We start from the raw sequence: 15,774 nt of genomic DNA on the forward strand, positions 1-15,774 counted from the left end.
TCACAGGCAGGGAGGGAAGGAGAGGTAAGGAGTGGGGAGGGAGGGAGGGAGGAGGCAGGGGAGTAAGAGCTACATCCACAGAGTCCGGGTCCAACACCAGCAATGCAGAGCCTGCCCTTGATTTCCTGGAGCCTAAGTACAGAGAAAATCTGAAGAGAGATGTTTAAGAACGTGCATAATTTAAAAAATATTTTGTGTATGTGTGCATCAGGGCTTTAAAAAAATCCTTAATTCATCATGTCCGAACTCGGTTAAAAATGTTTTTAAAATTATACTATATTACTCACTATAGCAGCACCACCTTAAGTAACCAGAACCTACAAGTGCTGGATTTTAGGTTTCTTGTCTGTTCTTTCTCTACCTTTAGGAAGGAGGCGAAGACCATTGAACTTGTGGATTTTACGAGTCAGGCAAAGCAATCTCCGGCAGTGCCTGTAATCCTAACATCAGCTACTCCAGAGTCCTGAGGTCTAACGTCTACAGGCTCTGGACAGGTACATAAGAGATGTTCAGAAAATCTTGGTGTCTTGGAGTCCACGGGGAGTGGCGGGCACCGTGAGAACAGAAGAGCGAAACCCTGGAGAGACGGGACGGCACGAGGGGATGGCTGCTCTTTAGCTCCAGCAGGAAGCCAGCAATTGCCCCTGTGTGGGGCTTTTGATTTCAGAGAAGAGGGAAATTTGGCAGCCATTTTTACAATGTGGTCTCTCTTGATTTCTAAATGTCAGCTCAAGACAAAACCCAAACCACTCCGTTGATCAAACAAAACAAGTCTCAGGACTAGTTTCTAGCCTGCTTTTTATGAAATCTTAGCAGTTCTGAGATTTTAGGGATCCTAGGATCCTTTAGCTCTATGATTCAGAAACTTTAATGTGCATATAAATACGCTGAAGGAACTTTGTTAGGATGTAGATTCTGTTTCGATAAGCCTGGGGCTGAGATTCTGCATTGCTAACAAGCTCCCAGGCGACGTCACTGCTGCTGGCCTACCTACCACACTGTGTGGTGAGGATTTAGTTCATCCTTCCGCCTAGGAAGTCCCTCTGACTGTTCTCTCCCTGCTCAGAGGTCTCCAGTTCTGCTCGCACATCTCCAGGGACTGGAGGCTCACTACCTAGTGACAGCCCGGGTGGCTACAGCTGCTGCTAACTTCTGCCAGGTTCTGCAGCGATGGCAAAGGCCACCCAGAGTCCAATAGGCCAAGGCTCAGGCTCTGGGACATCAAAGTTCCACAAAAGAAGCTTTACCTGGGGACTTACTGCGATGGGAGGGGTTGATACTTGTCGCAAAGATCTAAGCGGGGAGGATTTTCTATTCAGCAGCCTGCTCAGTGGTGCCCAGTTAAACAGAGATACTGCTAAGTCCTGGGTGTTCTGGTTAGGGGAGGTTTCGTGGGGTTTGTTTACCTTCCTTTCCCCAAAGCTTTGAAACAAGCTTTTCTCTGCACTTGGGCAAAGTATGCGGTTATGCGACAGGAGAAGGAGCCAGTTTCTGACTGGTGGGGGATGGAGAAGGGAAGGATGCTTGAGGCCAAACAGAAACCCTCAAATCCTCAGGCCACACCACACCCCTGCTCTGGTGGAACAGGTGGTCTCCACCTCCTCTGGGGTTGGGACATCCAATCCCAGATCCTCCTTCCTGGGGCCTTTCTGATGGGCTCAGGGTCACTGGGGCTGGAGGCCACATGCCCAGTGCCCTGTACCCCAAGGCCAACCGTTCTGAAGGCCAGCTGTCAGGGCCGGAGGGTATGGAAACCACCTAGGTAGGCCACCCTTCATTTTACCACGGAGGGGAAACCAAGCCCAGAGAGCGCATGAGACTTTCCCAGGGTCACACAGCTGGTTTGCAACCAGCTCTTGCAAAGGCTCAGAATCCTTTAGAGGCAGAGCTGGACGGAAGCTACTGGTATTAGCCAGACTTTTGGTCACCTACAGCAGCAACTTTCAGGAAAAGGACCTTCCGGAATAATCCTGAGGGAAAGAGGAGCGTTTCAGAGGGAAATCATGGAAAGGGATCACGGGGGTTCACCTCAGTAAGGGAGAGTCATGGATCAGAGTTTCTTGGAGGGCAGAGGGCAGGGTTTCTGCTGTAACAGAGCTCTAGGGGCAGCAGTCAGCTTGCCCTCTGGTGAGTGTTGCTTCCTAGAGTTCTGTCTCTTGGGCGGTGTATAGCCTGAGGGGCCAAGAGGTGTGTATGTGTGTGTGTGTGTGTGTGTGTGTGTGTGTGTGTGTGTGTGTGTGTGTGTCTGTCTGTCTGTCTGTCTGTCTGTCTGTTGTCCGGGGGTAGGTCAGAGCAAAAGTTCCAGAAGGTCATGTTTAAAGGCATTCCTGAGTCTGTATTCCTGACCCACTCCAGACCTATCGAACCAGGATCCCTACGGCTCGGAAATTCCTGGGTTTAGGAACCAGCCTGGGCTCACCAAGTCAGAGAAGGACGGGGACACCTGGCTTGAGTGGGACGTTCTGCAGGCAGGCAGGGCTAGGTGCTCAGGCTGGGGAAGAGGTGCCCGTCCTCCAGGAAGCATGTGTGTAGCCCCCTGGGGTCTGTGGGGCGTGGGAGCCAAGGGGGCAGTACCTTGTCCCAGGCCCAGCCTCACTTTCCGGAAAACTGGCCTGGCCTCGCCTTCTCCAGCTTCCGGCGCCGCTCAGGCGGGATATCCTGCAGGCTGATGCCGTGGTTGCTGGCCCTGTGGCGAAGGGAGGGGCGGCCTCAGGGAGGGAGAATAGGCAGTAGGAGGGCGAGGCCCAGGTCACCCGGCGAAGGCCGGCTCCTCACCCCGGTTGCAGGTCAGGCGGTTTGGGGATGGGCTTGTCGAAGCCGCGTCTGCCCACCAGCCAGTACGTTTCCTCGGTGCCCTTGCCCTGGGGAGACACGGGGGAGGGGAGGACTCAGGCGGGCTGAGGTGAGGGCCGGTGGATCTCGAGGTCTCAGTGGAACCAGGTGTGGCGAGTTGCGTCTTCCGGCCCGGCCTCACCTTCAGCTCCGTGCGACCCCGCACCTCGGTCTGGAAGCCCTCGTCTAGGGCGGAGAGAATGTGCACGGTGCTCCTGTTCACGTGAATGCGGTAAGCTGGGACGGCAGGGGACACCGTGAGCTCAGGGGACACCGTGAGCTCGGGACACCCCTCTCCCGCCCCCTCCCCGCCCCTCCCGCCCCATCACACTCACGGAGCCCGGTGGACTCCATACGCGAGGCGGTGTTGACCGTGTCCCCGAACAGGCAGTACCGCGGCATGGTGAGGCCCACCACGCCCGCCACGCACGGGCCTGCGGAGACGCGCGGCGTCAGTGGGCTGCCTGGCCCGCGCTGAAGCTGGCCTGCTGGCGGCTGCGTGGCGCCTAGGGCTTGGGGGGGCCTTTAGCACCCCATAATCTCCACCGGCTTCCCAAAGAAACCCTCTCACGCGTACCCTCCCGATTACAATGCGGTGCCTGCTGTGAAAAGGCGGCTTCGAGACGAGTCCCCGCCCCCACCCACTCGGTGAGTTTGCCTCCTTTCTAGGAGATCTGGAGCCCAGCCCTAACAAGGGAGACGGGCTGCAGAGGCCGGGAGGGCGCGGAGTTACCCGAGTGCAGGCCGATGCGGATGCGCACGGGCACCTCGGGCATGTGCCGCATGCGGAAGGTGCCCACGGCGCTGAGGATGTCCAGAGCCATGTTGGCGATCTCTGCCGCGTGCCGCTGCCCGTTCCGTTGGGGCAGCCCTGAGGCCACCATATAGGCGTCGCCGATTGTCTCCACCTGAGGAGACAATTCAGTACTGAGCACCGCGCCAATGCCAGCGTCCCTTGTCGGGGGGCCTAAACTGCGGTGAGTGCAGAGATCCTGGGGAGCCTTCCAGCTGGGGGACTGGGCTGGGGACCGGCAGAGGGGAAAAGGGACAGAGGGCTGGGGACGAGGATCGTGCTGGTGACCTCGGGCAGGGGGCGGGGGCCGGAGAAGCCAAAGGAGGGCTTGCCCCCTACACGCCCCACCTTGTAGACATCATGGGAGCCGATGATGGCGTCAAAGAGCGTGTAGAGGTCATTGAGCAGGTCCACCACTTCGATGGGCTCACTCATGGCTGAGATGGTGGTGAAACCTACAATGTCGCTGAAGTACAGTGTCACCTCCTCGAAATACTCGGGCTCCACAGGTGTCCCCATCTTTAGCGCCTCAGCTACAGACCTGGGGATGGCAGGTGGTGAGCTTACCTGGAGGCCACCCCAGTCTGGCTGGATACCAGCCGTGCTCCCCACCCACCTCTCCCCATAGGCACCCACGGAGGCAGCATCTGTGTGAGCAGCCGGTCTGTCTTCTGCTTTTCCAGCTCCAGCTCCTCTGTGCGCTCCCGGATCAGGTCCTCCAGGTTACTGGAGTACTGCTCCAGCATCCGCAGCATCGAGTCGATGATGTTCATCTTCCGGCCCTTGTTGATGCTCTTGAACTAGTGGGAGGAGGAAGCTGGTGGGGCTGCTGAGGGCCTGGGCTGCCATGCCCCTCTCATGGGGGGGCTGCGTTAGGCCTGATCCTCTGCCCCCGCCCCCGTTCACCTATACTCATCAAGCCCGTGCTGCCCCGTGCCGGGCACTGTGTTTTCACACGTTATTAGCAGGTCACCTGTTCTGTTAGCAACTGACAAGGAGCTGGAACCAGCCCAGTCTTTGGACTTCCAGGCCAAGGGTCTTTCTCCCTCACTAGGCCAAACACATACTCAATAAATGTTATTTGAACTGAATTCAATATTTCTCCCACCCAGAGCTCCATCTCCCACTCCAAAGGCCTCCACAGCCCCCACTCTAATTCTGTCCCCACCAGACCCTTAATCCTCAGACTACCCCTTAGAAAGCAGCCTGGAAGGTCAGAGACCCTGCCAGCTTGCCTTCCTGCAGCCTCCCCTCCCCCACCCCAAGTTGCCGGCAAACTGCCAGCCCAGTCCTTGCCCAGCCCAGCCCCTGACCAGGTCGAAGGTGCGGTTCATGGAGGGCCGAAGTTCTGGCTGCTCCGCCCAGCACTGTTTCATCAGCTGGATGCACTCCATGGGCGCCTGGTCCATGGACACTGAGGGCCGACACAGCGGAGGGGGGCTCTGTACCCTCCTCACCACTTCTGGAGGCATGAAGGGAACAAGAGAGGGGGTGTGCCAGAACAGAAGCCACCTCTGACTCTGCCCTGATTGTTGAATCTCAAGAGGAGGGGGCTGGAAGGGGAGGGGAAGTGTAGTGTGCGAGGTGCTGGGAGCAACAGGACCCTGAACCCTGGGGGCCAGGGGGCAGTAAGAGGGGCCAGGCAAAGAGACTGACGTTTATTGCACATGAGACAAGTGAGGGTTAGAGTGATCAAGTAGCATGCTGTATCCTATACATGATCATATAGATCTGAACCAGATGCCTCTGCTCTGTTTCCCCCTTCCCCCTATCGTGCTGCCTCCCTGGGGCCCCTAAGAACCAGAGGGGAGCTTGCTACCACCGTTGGGGCAGCGGGCTGGGTCCAGGGTCGGGACAGAGGAAACCACTGACGTCTGGGTGCTGAAAGGCCGCCCCCTCCCATCCTGATGCTTGGCTCTCCACTGCCCTGACCCTTCAGAACTCAGCTCTAGGGAGTCCCACATAAGTTAAGTCTCAGCACCGAGCGAGGCTGGGTCTCTGCCTAACAGCAGGGTGTCTTTCTAGTCCAAAGGCCAGGCGAGGGAGGCCGTACCCTCGGGACTCAGCTCCAGCATGGCGTAAGGGGCGCTGCGGCACACGACCTCTTGCATGATGATGCCCAGACTGAAGACGTCGCCGGCCAGCGTTCCCCGGCGCTCCAGGGCCGGGTCCCGAAGCAGCTCCGGGGCTGTCCATAGCTGGTCTGGGGTCGGGGAAGGGAGCGTGGGCATGCGGAGGGCCATAGAGGCGCTAGGAACAGACCCCCCCCCCCCACCAGAAAGCCCAGGCTCGCACCCGCTCAACTCCTCAGCCTCGGTCTGGCCCTGCTGCCCGCAGTGATCCCCAGGAGAAACTACCAGAAACCCAGAGCAGGTCTCAGAAAGCCAGGCCCTCACAAGTAGGACCCGCCCTTTAGACAAAGCGGTGCGCCGAGAGCAGACTAGGTCCCTTGGGCAGAAGCCCCGCCCCGAGGCAAAGCCCCACTAGAAGCAGACCCCCCTGCAAGGGCAGGAGCTCCGCCCCTCAGGCACAAGTCCCGTCCCCTAACAGCTCCCCGCCTCCCCGGTCACGGTCACGGTCACGGAGCCTGACCCCGCTCATCTCAGGGGCCACAAGACCTTCTCCGTGGCAGAAGTCCCGTCCGGTGGGTGTGGGGTGGGGAGAGCGCGAGGGAAGGAGGAAAGGAGAGGCCCTTGAAACAACGGGGATGCGGGGGGCTGCTCGGCCGCCCGGGAGGCAGCCGGGGAATCCTACCCTCCGCGCTGGGAGGCTCCGGTAACACCCTCTGCGCTTCCAGCAGTCGCCCATGACCGTGGTCAGTGACTTTAAGCACGAACCTCCCGTCCACCACGCAGTTCCGCGACTTCAGCCGCCCGTGGGCCACGCCTCGATGGTGCAGATACCTTATTCCCTGGAAGGAGTGGCGCCAGGGGCAGCCTCAGCCCACGCGGCTCCCCCGCCGGCTCCTCCCCGCCGCAGCCCACCCGGTCCCACCCCGACACACACACACCTTGATGAGGTCCAGTAGGAGGGAGGACTTGAACATCCAGTCCAGCTTTATGTCTCTCTGGGCGAGGAGGTCTTGGAGGGAGCCACGGGCACAGTGCTCTGAGACCACAGCCAGCATCCCTTCCCCGGGGGCCGCGGCGCCGCCAGCTCCCCCCGCCAGGAAGAGCCCCAGGTAGAGGGCCACGTTCTCATGCCGGAGCTCCCGGATCTGGGGGAGGGGGCGGGAATTAACAGGCATTTGCCGTTCAGGGAGAGAGGTGGGGAGGAGGCTGTTCTTCAGGTCTGTGTTTGATTGGAGGATTGCGTAAAAATGGTGAGTGGAAAGGTCTATAGGGCATGTAGGGGCTTCCTTCTACAGACACCTTCTCTCCGGGAAAGACAACACAGTCAAAGGCCACCGTGCAGACACTGAATGTGGCGTAACTTAAAGTTATGAATGAAAAGACAATTTTGCGCTAGTAAACCAGGACCCAGGCAATTTCTGATTTATTAATCATAAGACTTTGAACTTCCTGGGTCTTAAGGGAAAACACCTCATGAAGGAAAAGCTCTTGGTACTCCCCCCCACACACACACACTTCTGATATAACCGTCCCTTGGGGGGAGAATCAGGCAGACACTGCAGTGTTTTCGAAAATCACCAGAGGGCTTCCCTGGTGGCGCAGTGGTTGAGAGTCCGCCTGCCGATGCAGGGGACGCGGGTTCGTGCCCCGGTCCGGGAGGATCCCACGTGCCGCGGAGCGGCTGGGCCCGTGAGCCGTGGCCGCTGAGCCTGCGCGTCCGGAGCCTGTGCTCCGCAACGGGAGAGGCCACGACAGTGAGAGGCCCGCGTACCGCAAAAAAGAAAAAAAAAAAAAAAAATCACCAGAAATGGCTTATGCTGGTGACTCAGCCCAGGGCTGCTTTGCTTGTTACGTCATTGTTCCAGATAGACGCGCCCCCCGCCCCGCCCCCCGCCAAGTTAAGGAAGAAGCACTGACTAGTTGAGCTGTGTCCCAGAGGAGCCAGCAGCACGGCCACACCCACTCGGCGGGACAGAGGCCCTCACAGTCTGGCTGGGAAAATGAGGGCTAGTGGGTGACTGGTGCCCTTGGTAATTTTTCTTTGGTCCAACAAGGGGCTTCTTTTCATCTTTAATGCCTGTTGTTAAATGGTGATTTAGTCCGTTGACTACGGATAGTCCACTTAAGTCATTCTGCAGCTGTGACCAAGAGCTTCTGTGGAGGCATCCGGGAAGGAGGCCAGGCCAAGGCTGTATGGTGTTAGGGGTAAGGGGGGCACTAAGGTTGGAATGACCAGAATAAGCCAGTTTATAGCCTCCTTGCCAACTTTCCACGTCACTCAGTATGCACCAACTAGGCCATTCTGTGCAGGCAGCCTGACAGAACTGGAAGCCCACTTATTTTCTAGCATTCACTCAACAAACATTCATTGGCTGTCTCTAATGCTCCAGACACTAGGCTGGGTGCTGGAAATACTAATACAATGGAGGGGGTAGGGGAAAAGCCCTCACTCAGCTTACAGTTCAGGGAGGGAGGCAGATAAGAAATAAGCAAGCACACACAGGTGAACAGACAATTACAAATTATGATCAACACCTCAAAGGAAAGAACTAGTGTTATAAGAGAGCATGATAAGAGACCTGCTTTAGAGAGGACGGGACACTTCCCTGAGAGCTCTTCGTCCCTGCCACAGTGGGGCCTAGTTGGACTCAGCTGCAAAGAGAAGGCAAGGAGGGAGGAAACGATGGCCACCTCACACCCCATCACAGGCCCACTCTCACCTTGGAGAAGGCCATCTTGGTCGCTGGGCGGATAGCCACGTGCTGTTCCCCCGGGAATTTCTTCAGCCAAACCCAGTCTCCCTGGAGCAGAGACAGGAGTAGGGAACTCGGTTTCTTAAAACCCCACGATGTGAGGAGCCCTATAGGGGCCCCATGTTTCCCTTGGCTCACTGGCCCAGAACCCATCTTCCACGTGACAAAGAGCATCAAGAGCAAGGGGTATAACGTCTGCCAGTCTCCTTCGCAGCCAGCTGGGTGAGAGCCCACCCGTGGGAAAGAGAGATGCCCAGGCTGTCCTCACCACGCCAGATGCGCTCACCAACAGCCCTATTAAGTGAGCCGTCACCACCACGAGTGTCACTGAAATCACAGCCCTCATCACCACCGGCTGCCATAAGATAGCACTGTGGTGGACGTCAGGAGTCTGGGTAGAACACGCGTTACTACAGACTAACTGTGAAGAATAGACAGCTCCCCTGCAGGCTCCGGGCCTCACTGTCCTCAGCTGTCGGCAGGGCCAGTTCATGGGCGTGCGACCCATGCAGTCACCCAGGGCCCTGTGCTCAGAAGGGCCTGAGCTTGGTTCAGTGATCTGCTGCTGTCATCCTGAATGAACAAAGGGCACTTCATTTTTATTTTGCCCTGGACCTTGCAAGTTGGCCTTGTGTGTTGGTAAAGGATTTGGACTAGGAGGGAATTCTGGGGGTTGGGTACTGACCCCCTAAAGAAGATTTGGAAATAAATGTGGAGACGTTTTTAATTGTCACAAAAACTGGGGGCTGTGATCAGTGGCCAGAGTCAGAGACAAGTAGCACTAAACATTCTTCGGGGAATAGGGTCCTGCCCAAAACGACAATAGTGTTCTGCTGGGAGATGGCTGCAGTGGCCTCTAGGTGACATACTAGGAGTCTCTGCATTCTCTCCACGACAGGACACCCAAGAGCTCTGAATCTCCACTCCCCCTTCATTAGTGGAGCTCTCTGAATCTGTTCTCATTATCTCCCACCCATCCCACCCCATTCAGATTTGCTGACCCCGTGGTTAATGTCCTAATGCCCTTTGGTGACTTTCTTCTTCCCCTCTAAGTCTTGCCGCTCCAGAGTGTGATCTGATTGGGGTAGAAGTGCTGGGCGGGGCCAGGACACGGGTCTGGCTTGAGTCAGAGATTGGCTCAGTCTGGAAAGCCCATCCAGAACAATCCAATCCCGGAAAAGTCCTCTGTGACCACGAGATCGCTTCCCAGATAAGGCTGTGTCTCAATCTTTCCAGGGAGGCCTGCGCCCTTCACTAACCCAAAGGCTTGGAGCACTGCGGGGGGAGGACCAGGGGCTCCCAGCGGGGTGGGGGGTGGCCTCAGTGGCCTCTTCAGGCTACATGCTGCTCCTATCAAACTCCCCACCAGCAAGCCTCCAGTCTTCAGGCCACTGTGACTGGCCTTTGAAGAGCCCTCACCTGGATAATGGCTAAGGGAAATATCCCCCAGCAGGAAGGATTCCCAGATGCTCCCCTTTGAGGAGGGATCCATGAACTCTCCCTAGTTCCCATTCGGGGCTGCTCCTATCCCCACTTCCTGGACTCTGCAAGATACGACGTGACTCCAGGAACGGAGCTGGGCCTGCCTGGGGGTCAGGCTCACCTCATAGAGGCCAACGTTGGTGTAATCCGGGATCTGGCTGTGGATGCTGCGAACGTCTGACAAGCTGCGGGCGGCCAGACTCCACCGACTCCCCTGGGCCACCTGGAGGGTAGAGGTCGATGCATGGGGTCAAAATATACTATGGGGTCAGAGTCCTGGGTTGAGGTCAGGCTGAGTTCTGGGGATTAAAGAGGGGAAGGGAAGACATCTTAGTTTGGGAAGGTGATAATGACATTACTTCCCAAGTACACAACACTTCAGAGCTTACAAAACAAACATATTCCTTTTCTGTTGGAGCTTCACCCTATCCAAGGAAGGCGGTCAGGACAGGGGCTGTTATCCTCATTGCACACATGAGGGCGTTGATCCCAGCACTAGACCTGGGACGGAGCGAAGGCAGAAACCAGGCCTTCCCAGGTGGGGGCTGGGGTGAGGGCTGGCCCGGGCAGGGGACCGAACATATAGGGGAGGACGGCTGGGTCCTGGCTCCCCTCCTCCCCCACCTTCCGAGAGCTGCCCCTTTGCGGCGGAAGGAAGGTGACGTCATCCAGAGTCAGGATGATCTTGTTGGGACCGGAGACCATTTGGATGTGAAGTAGCCGGTGCCTGGCAGAGAAAGGAGGTCATCTTCGCAGAGCGGACCAAGGTCCATGAGAGGAAGCCCGTGGGGGGAAATGCTGGCTCAGGGGACGGCAGTCATCCCCAAACCAGACCCCCCGCTGGGTCTCGGCCAGCCCTCCAGGACTCCCTCCTTCTCCCCCTCTCCAGAAAACATCCTCCCTCCTTCTACTCTCGAGTGGGCCCAGCCTGCTGCACACTTGCATTTCTGGCAGGTGGAGAGCCAAGCTCCTCTCCTACTTACCCTACTCACCTAAAATAATGGGCCAGGAAGGCCCCCGTCAGCCCCATCAAAACCAACAGGAGGAAGCCGATAAAGACGACGCCGGGCTCTACTCCTGGAGGGGCAGTGAGAGGAGAGATGCTGAGGACTGTAGCAGAGGGGCGGCATCCTCTCCAGCAGAGGTCCCCCAACCCCCCGGGCCGCAGACCGCTATTCGTCCTCGCAGCCTGTTAGGAACCCGGCCGCGCGGCAGGAGGTGAGCGGCGTTAACGAGCCAAGCTTCATGTGCCTGCTCCCCGTCGCTGGCATCACCGCCTGAACACCTCCCCGCCTCGCCCCAGTCCGGGGGGAAAAGCTGTCGTCCACGAAACAGGTCCCTGGTGCCAAAAAGGTTGGGGACCGCTGCTCTCTAGGGAGGAACGCGGTCACGTCAAATCTTGGAGGCTCCAGAAAAGGGGGATGGGAGCCCATAACAGGATCTAGGGAAAGGTCATGGGTCCTGCAAAGGGCGGGGCGGGGGTGGTGGTGGTGGTCTGGGAATGCTAGAAAGGTTCCAAGAGGGCTCCAGGGTCTTGGCAAGACTGGGGTCTTGCACAAGCCACGGGTCTCTGAGGAGGACCTAGAGGGGCCTCCAACAGGAGCTACAGGATGAGAGTTCACTCTCTTTCACCACTTTGTGGAGGGTTCATGGTCACTGTCCCAGTGTGGTCTGGGATGTTCGCCCTCACCTCCGTTGCAGATGACGTCTGGGTCGAACCAACACGAGGGGTCGGGCCCAGGCCCCCGTCCCCCTCTAGGAAAATGCACTGGGGTTCCGGCGGAGCGGAAGAAGCCCCGAGTAGGGTTCAGCACGTATGTGGCGAACAGCCGGTCCCCGGCTGCATCCGTGTCCAGCAGCACAAAGGAGGGCTCCTCGGCTCCTCCCAGGGCCCCACAGAAGCCGGGGACCTGGGCATCCCGGACGTGGCGGGCCACAGCTGCTCCGGACACCCAGCTGCCACCTGCGGCCGCCCGCGCTCGCGCCACGCCCCCAGCCAACAAGAAGACCGAGTCATAGATGGTGCCGAAGAGAGGGGATACCTGGGGAGGAAGGGTAGGGGGTTCAGGTTTCGGGGTCACGGCCCATAAACAGACAGGGACGCTTAACTGTCTCCGCTTATCCTTTCACTGGGCCCTTCGAGTCCTTCAAGCCCTACGTGTTTTGTCTGTTCGCACCTCCTAGTTGGTGGTTCCATAGCCCTCCCCATTGACTCGCTCTTCCTCTCCTCACTGGCTCTCTCTTCCTCTCTCCCCAATTGGCTATCCCACCCCTTTTTGCCACTGCCCTTTCCTCTTTTCAGTATTCTTACGCTTTTCTTACCATTTGTTACTTCTAACTCCAATACCTACGTCTCCTCTCTTCCCTCTGCTTTTTGGTTGGCCTGCATATATTTTTAAAATCATTACCTACCATTCATCGAAAGCCTTCTTGCTCGTCTTTTGGTTGGCTTCTATTTTCTATTTTTAGTTCTTTTCTTTTCCCCAAGGCAACCACCTGATCTCATGGAGCTTCCCTGTTATTCTCAGTTCCCGTCTCTCACAGTGTCAGTCACTGTGTAGGGCACTAGGGATATATCAGGGTACGAGACAGAGTCCCTATCTCGAGGAATCTTTCCTCTAGCGGGGGGAGGCGGGGGCGGGGAGACAGACAGGGATGTTAAGGCAGATGTGTCAGATTTCTGAAGTTCACTCTGATTGCTGGGTGGAGAAAGGCCTGGGGTAGGTAAGTGTTGAAGCAGAGACCACTTGGGAGATTTTACTTGGGGATTTGGAGCAGAGGTGCTGTGGCCTTAACCAGGGGTGTGACAGTGAGGATGGAGAAAGCAGATGGATTCAAATGACCTTTGGGAAGCATAAGTGACAGAACTTGGTGTCTGGATGTTGGGGGAAGGGTTAGAGGAATCAAGGGTGACTCCCAGGGGTCTCACTCGGGCAGCTAGGTGAAAGCTATGCTACTTACTGAGAACTGAAGAGGGTTTTCCCCACCATTTCCCCCACCTCTATTTCTCCACCTGTCCTCCGTCCCATCTCACCACTGTTCTCAGGGAGTCCTGGATATTAGCTGATCGTTGGGAATAAGCTGTGAACCTGGATGGTTAGAGAAGCCCTTGCTCCACCTAGGGACCTTTCTGCTTCTCACAAGATGTAAGGCTCTCAAAAAGTTAAGACCACTAGGTGAAGCCCCAGAGGAAACACCTCTGAACTGGGCATGGAGGCTGCATCTGCATCTTCCCTCCTTCCTGCTCTCTTAAGAACACCGGTTGTTTAATACAGACCGTATGTCATGGCCGGGTTGGAAGTGGGTTTACTTTAAAGTAGGCTGCAAAAGATGCTGCAGTGCAGAGTCTGTTAGCGTTTGCTCCTTGGAGCTGACCTTGAGAGGTCTCATTTCCAACTCTCTGGAAGCAATTCCAATACACAAAGATGCTCCAAGCAAGGCCAGAGCCTCCACATCACCCAGGACATGCAGAGCTGCAGGTTATTCTCTCCCTACTGGCCTCCTAACTCCCTCCTGTTGACTGCAACCTCCTCTCATTCCGTCGACTCTATCCACTTCTCTTCCCATTGCCTCCAGCCTCCATCTCCCCTTTTCGGCTAGTCTCTGCTCTCTTCCCCTCTTTCCTCCTCCCTGGTCCCTCTACCTGCTGCAGATTGAGGTCGGGGGGCAGCTCCCGCTGCTCTTGGGCCCTGCGCAGACTGTCCAGCACGCTGCCTCCCGGGGGACAGTGACGCGTGAGGGTGAGCACCGCATCGTGGGCCTTGCGAAGCTGTGAGCTGTTGGCGAGCACGGCCAAGGCGTCCGGGCCTGGAGACAAGGCGTAGTGCAGCGTGTCGAAGGGCAGGAAGACCAGCGAACCATCAGCCAAGCCCAGCTCCTCTGCAGCCTCCAGCAGGCAGCGCTGCTCCTCACCGCCCAGCAGGACGGAGTGCATCACCATGATCACTGCTGCGGACACAGAGGCTCCGCTCGGTGCTCTGTCCTCTGCTCGCTGGACGGCCGACCCCCCCGCATCCTGCAGGGGAGCCTACCTCTGACTCTGGGCCCATCTTGGACCCTCCTCAGGGCCTCCCGGGCTCCAGACAGGTCCGAGGGCTCCATAGAGGTCACCAGGGCAACGGGCAGGCCCCGGGCCCTGAGAGCCGTGGAAAGTGCGCGTCCCGCCTCCACCCACAGGTCCTGCGGGGCGGTGACCAGGGCCACGTGCGCCCAGCGGAACGCGCGCAGGAGGGCGTAGAGCGCATCCGCCGCGGGCGTCACCGCGGGAGCCGTGGTGCCGGCCGCCCGCATTCCGGGGCAGCCCCAGGGCACCAGGGCGATCCCCGCCTCTTGAGCGAGTAGCTCCGCCGGCCGGCAGGCTGCGGGGTTCACCGGCCCCACGAGGCCCGAGACGCGGGCGAGCGCGGAGGACACCGCCCCCAGTGAGCCCGGCGTCCGGCACGGCTCGGGCAGCAACGCGACCTCGAAGCGGGGGCCGTCCTCCAGGGCAGCTTCGCGGTTCAGGCGGGCGGCGGCCAGGCGGGCGGCCAGGTCCGGGCGGGCACGGGCGAAGATGGGGTCGCAGGCCCAGGGGCCCAGCACCCCCACTGTGAACACAGCGGAGAGGGCGGGGCGCGGCAGCAGCAGCAACGGCGGCAGCAGCAGCAGCAGCAGCAGCAGCAGGGGGCGCAGCCTAGGCCGGGGCCGGGGTGGAGCCCCCCGCGTGGGTGCGCAGAGCCCGGGGTCCCGAAGCGCAGCCGCGAGGAGGGCGGTCATTGCCGGCTTCTGGGAGCATAAACAGAGCAGCGTGAGAGGACACGACCCCCAGGGCTCCCTTAGGGCTCTCTGCAACCCCCAGGTTCTCAAAGCCCAATTAGCCCACGGGCTTGTCTCTGCTTCCACACACCCCCTCCGCGGGCTTGGACGACTATATGGGGTCAAGGGCATAGCCTGGAAGCACCCCCTTTCTCCCCGCTTTGCTCTGCTTCCCGCTCCCCCTTGTCTGCCCCCCCCCTTTAGAGCCGTCGAGGGTCAGTGGGGACACTCCCATTCCCTTCCATGGTCTCTTTCCGGCAGAAGGGACCTGGAGTCCGTGTGGAGGGGGCTCTGCGACTCACCGGAAAGTCCGGGGCTCGGGCCCAGGGCCGGGGCTCGGGGTCACAGGGCCGTTCCTTCTGACGCCCTCCCACGGGTCTCCTTTGCCAGGGCCCAGGGCGGGGGTGTGGGAAGAGCCGGCCAGAGCCCTTAATCTCCCCAAGCTGATTAGGGTCTCTTAAGCAGGCAGGGAGGGGCTGGTGGAGGATGGGGCCCCCTGGGGTGGGCTCTGTCCTAGCTTCCAGGCAGCCAGCCAGATTCTTTCCCCTCCCTGCGTCCCAAGCCCCCCACCATAACCCCCAGCATAAAAGCAGCCGCAGGTCCCCCTTTCAGGCTGCTGCCACATTACCCTGCTCAGCCTGGGAAGCAGCAAGATGTGCCCACGGACACCCGTGGGTGATCAGTCCCGGGGGCCCAGCTCCTCCAGTCTCGTTTCCAGTTCTGCCAGCTGAGTCAGAAGCAAGTCCCTTGGCTGGCAAAGTCTACACCCAGAGACCAAACCCAAACCCAGTCTGATACCTGCCTTCTCTCACCCGCCCACACTTGATTCTCTGACCTCCACTTCTCCATGCCTAGGTAAGCATCCCTTTGGCTTTGGGTAGGCAGAACCCAGGAAGAAATGGAAAGAACTCTGACCTTGGGCAGACCTGGGTTCAAATTCCTCCTTATTGGCCTTGTGACCTTGGGAAAGTCTCTTAATCTCTCTCAAGATTGTTGTGGAAATTATCTGTGACAATGAAATATAACTGCCAGGAAGACAAAAATGGAG

General features: G+C 58.4%; 1 protein-coding gene across 1 annotated transcript; it reads right to left on the reverse strand.

Annotated features, from left to right (window-relative positions):
• Positions 1 to 208: 208 nt before the first annotated feature.
• On the reverse strand, positions 209 to 15,671 carry GUCY2D (guanylate cyclase 2D, retinal). Its single transcript, XM_059048955.2, has 20 exons — positions 15,642 to 15,671; positions 13,964 to 14,696; positions 13,576 to 13,880; positions 11,623 to 11,974; positions 10,925 to 11,009; positions 10,557 to 10,659; positions 10,054 to 10,155; positions 8,418 to 8,498; positions 6,636 to 6,842; positions 6,380 to 6,536; positions 5,679 to 5,828; positions 4,939 to 5,087; positions 4,262 to 4,425; positions 3,974 to 4,166; positions 3,566 to 3,740; positions 3,168 to 3,266; positions 2,975 to 3,069; positions 2,776 to 2,861; positions 2,575 to 2,686; positions 209 to 1,970 (listed from the first exon to the last, which is right to left on the reverse strand). Exons 2-19 carry the CDS (start codon positions 14,685 to 14,687, stop codon positions 2,593 to 2,595), a joined length of 3,321 nt encoding a protein of 1,106 aa, XP_058904938.1. The 5' UTR covers positions 14,688 to 14,696; positions 15,642 to 15,671; the 3' UTR covers positions 209 to 1,970; positions 2,575 to 2,592.
• Positions 15,672 to 15,774: the final 103 nt, after the last annotated feature.

This window comes from Kogia breviceps, chromosome 19 (assembly GCF_026419965.1).
Source record: "Kogia breviceps isolate mKogBre1 chromosome 19, mKogBre1 haplotype 1, whole genome shotgun sequence".
Taxonomy (NCBI): Eukaryota; Metazoa; Chordata; class Mammalia; order Artiodactyla; family Physeteridae; genus Kogia; species Kogia breviceps.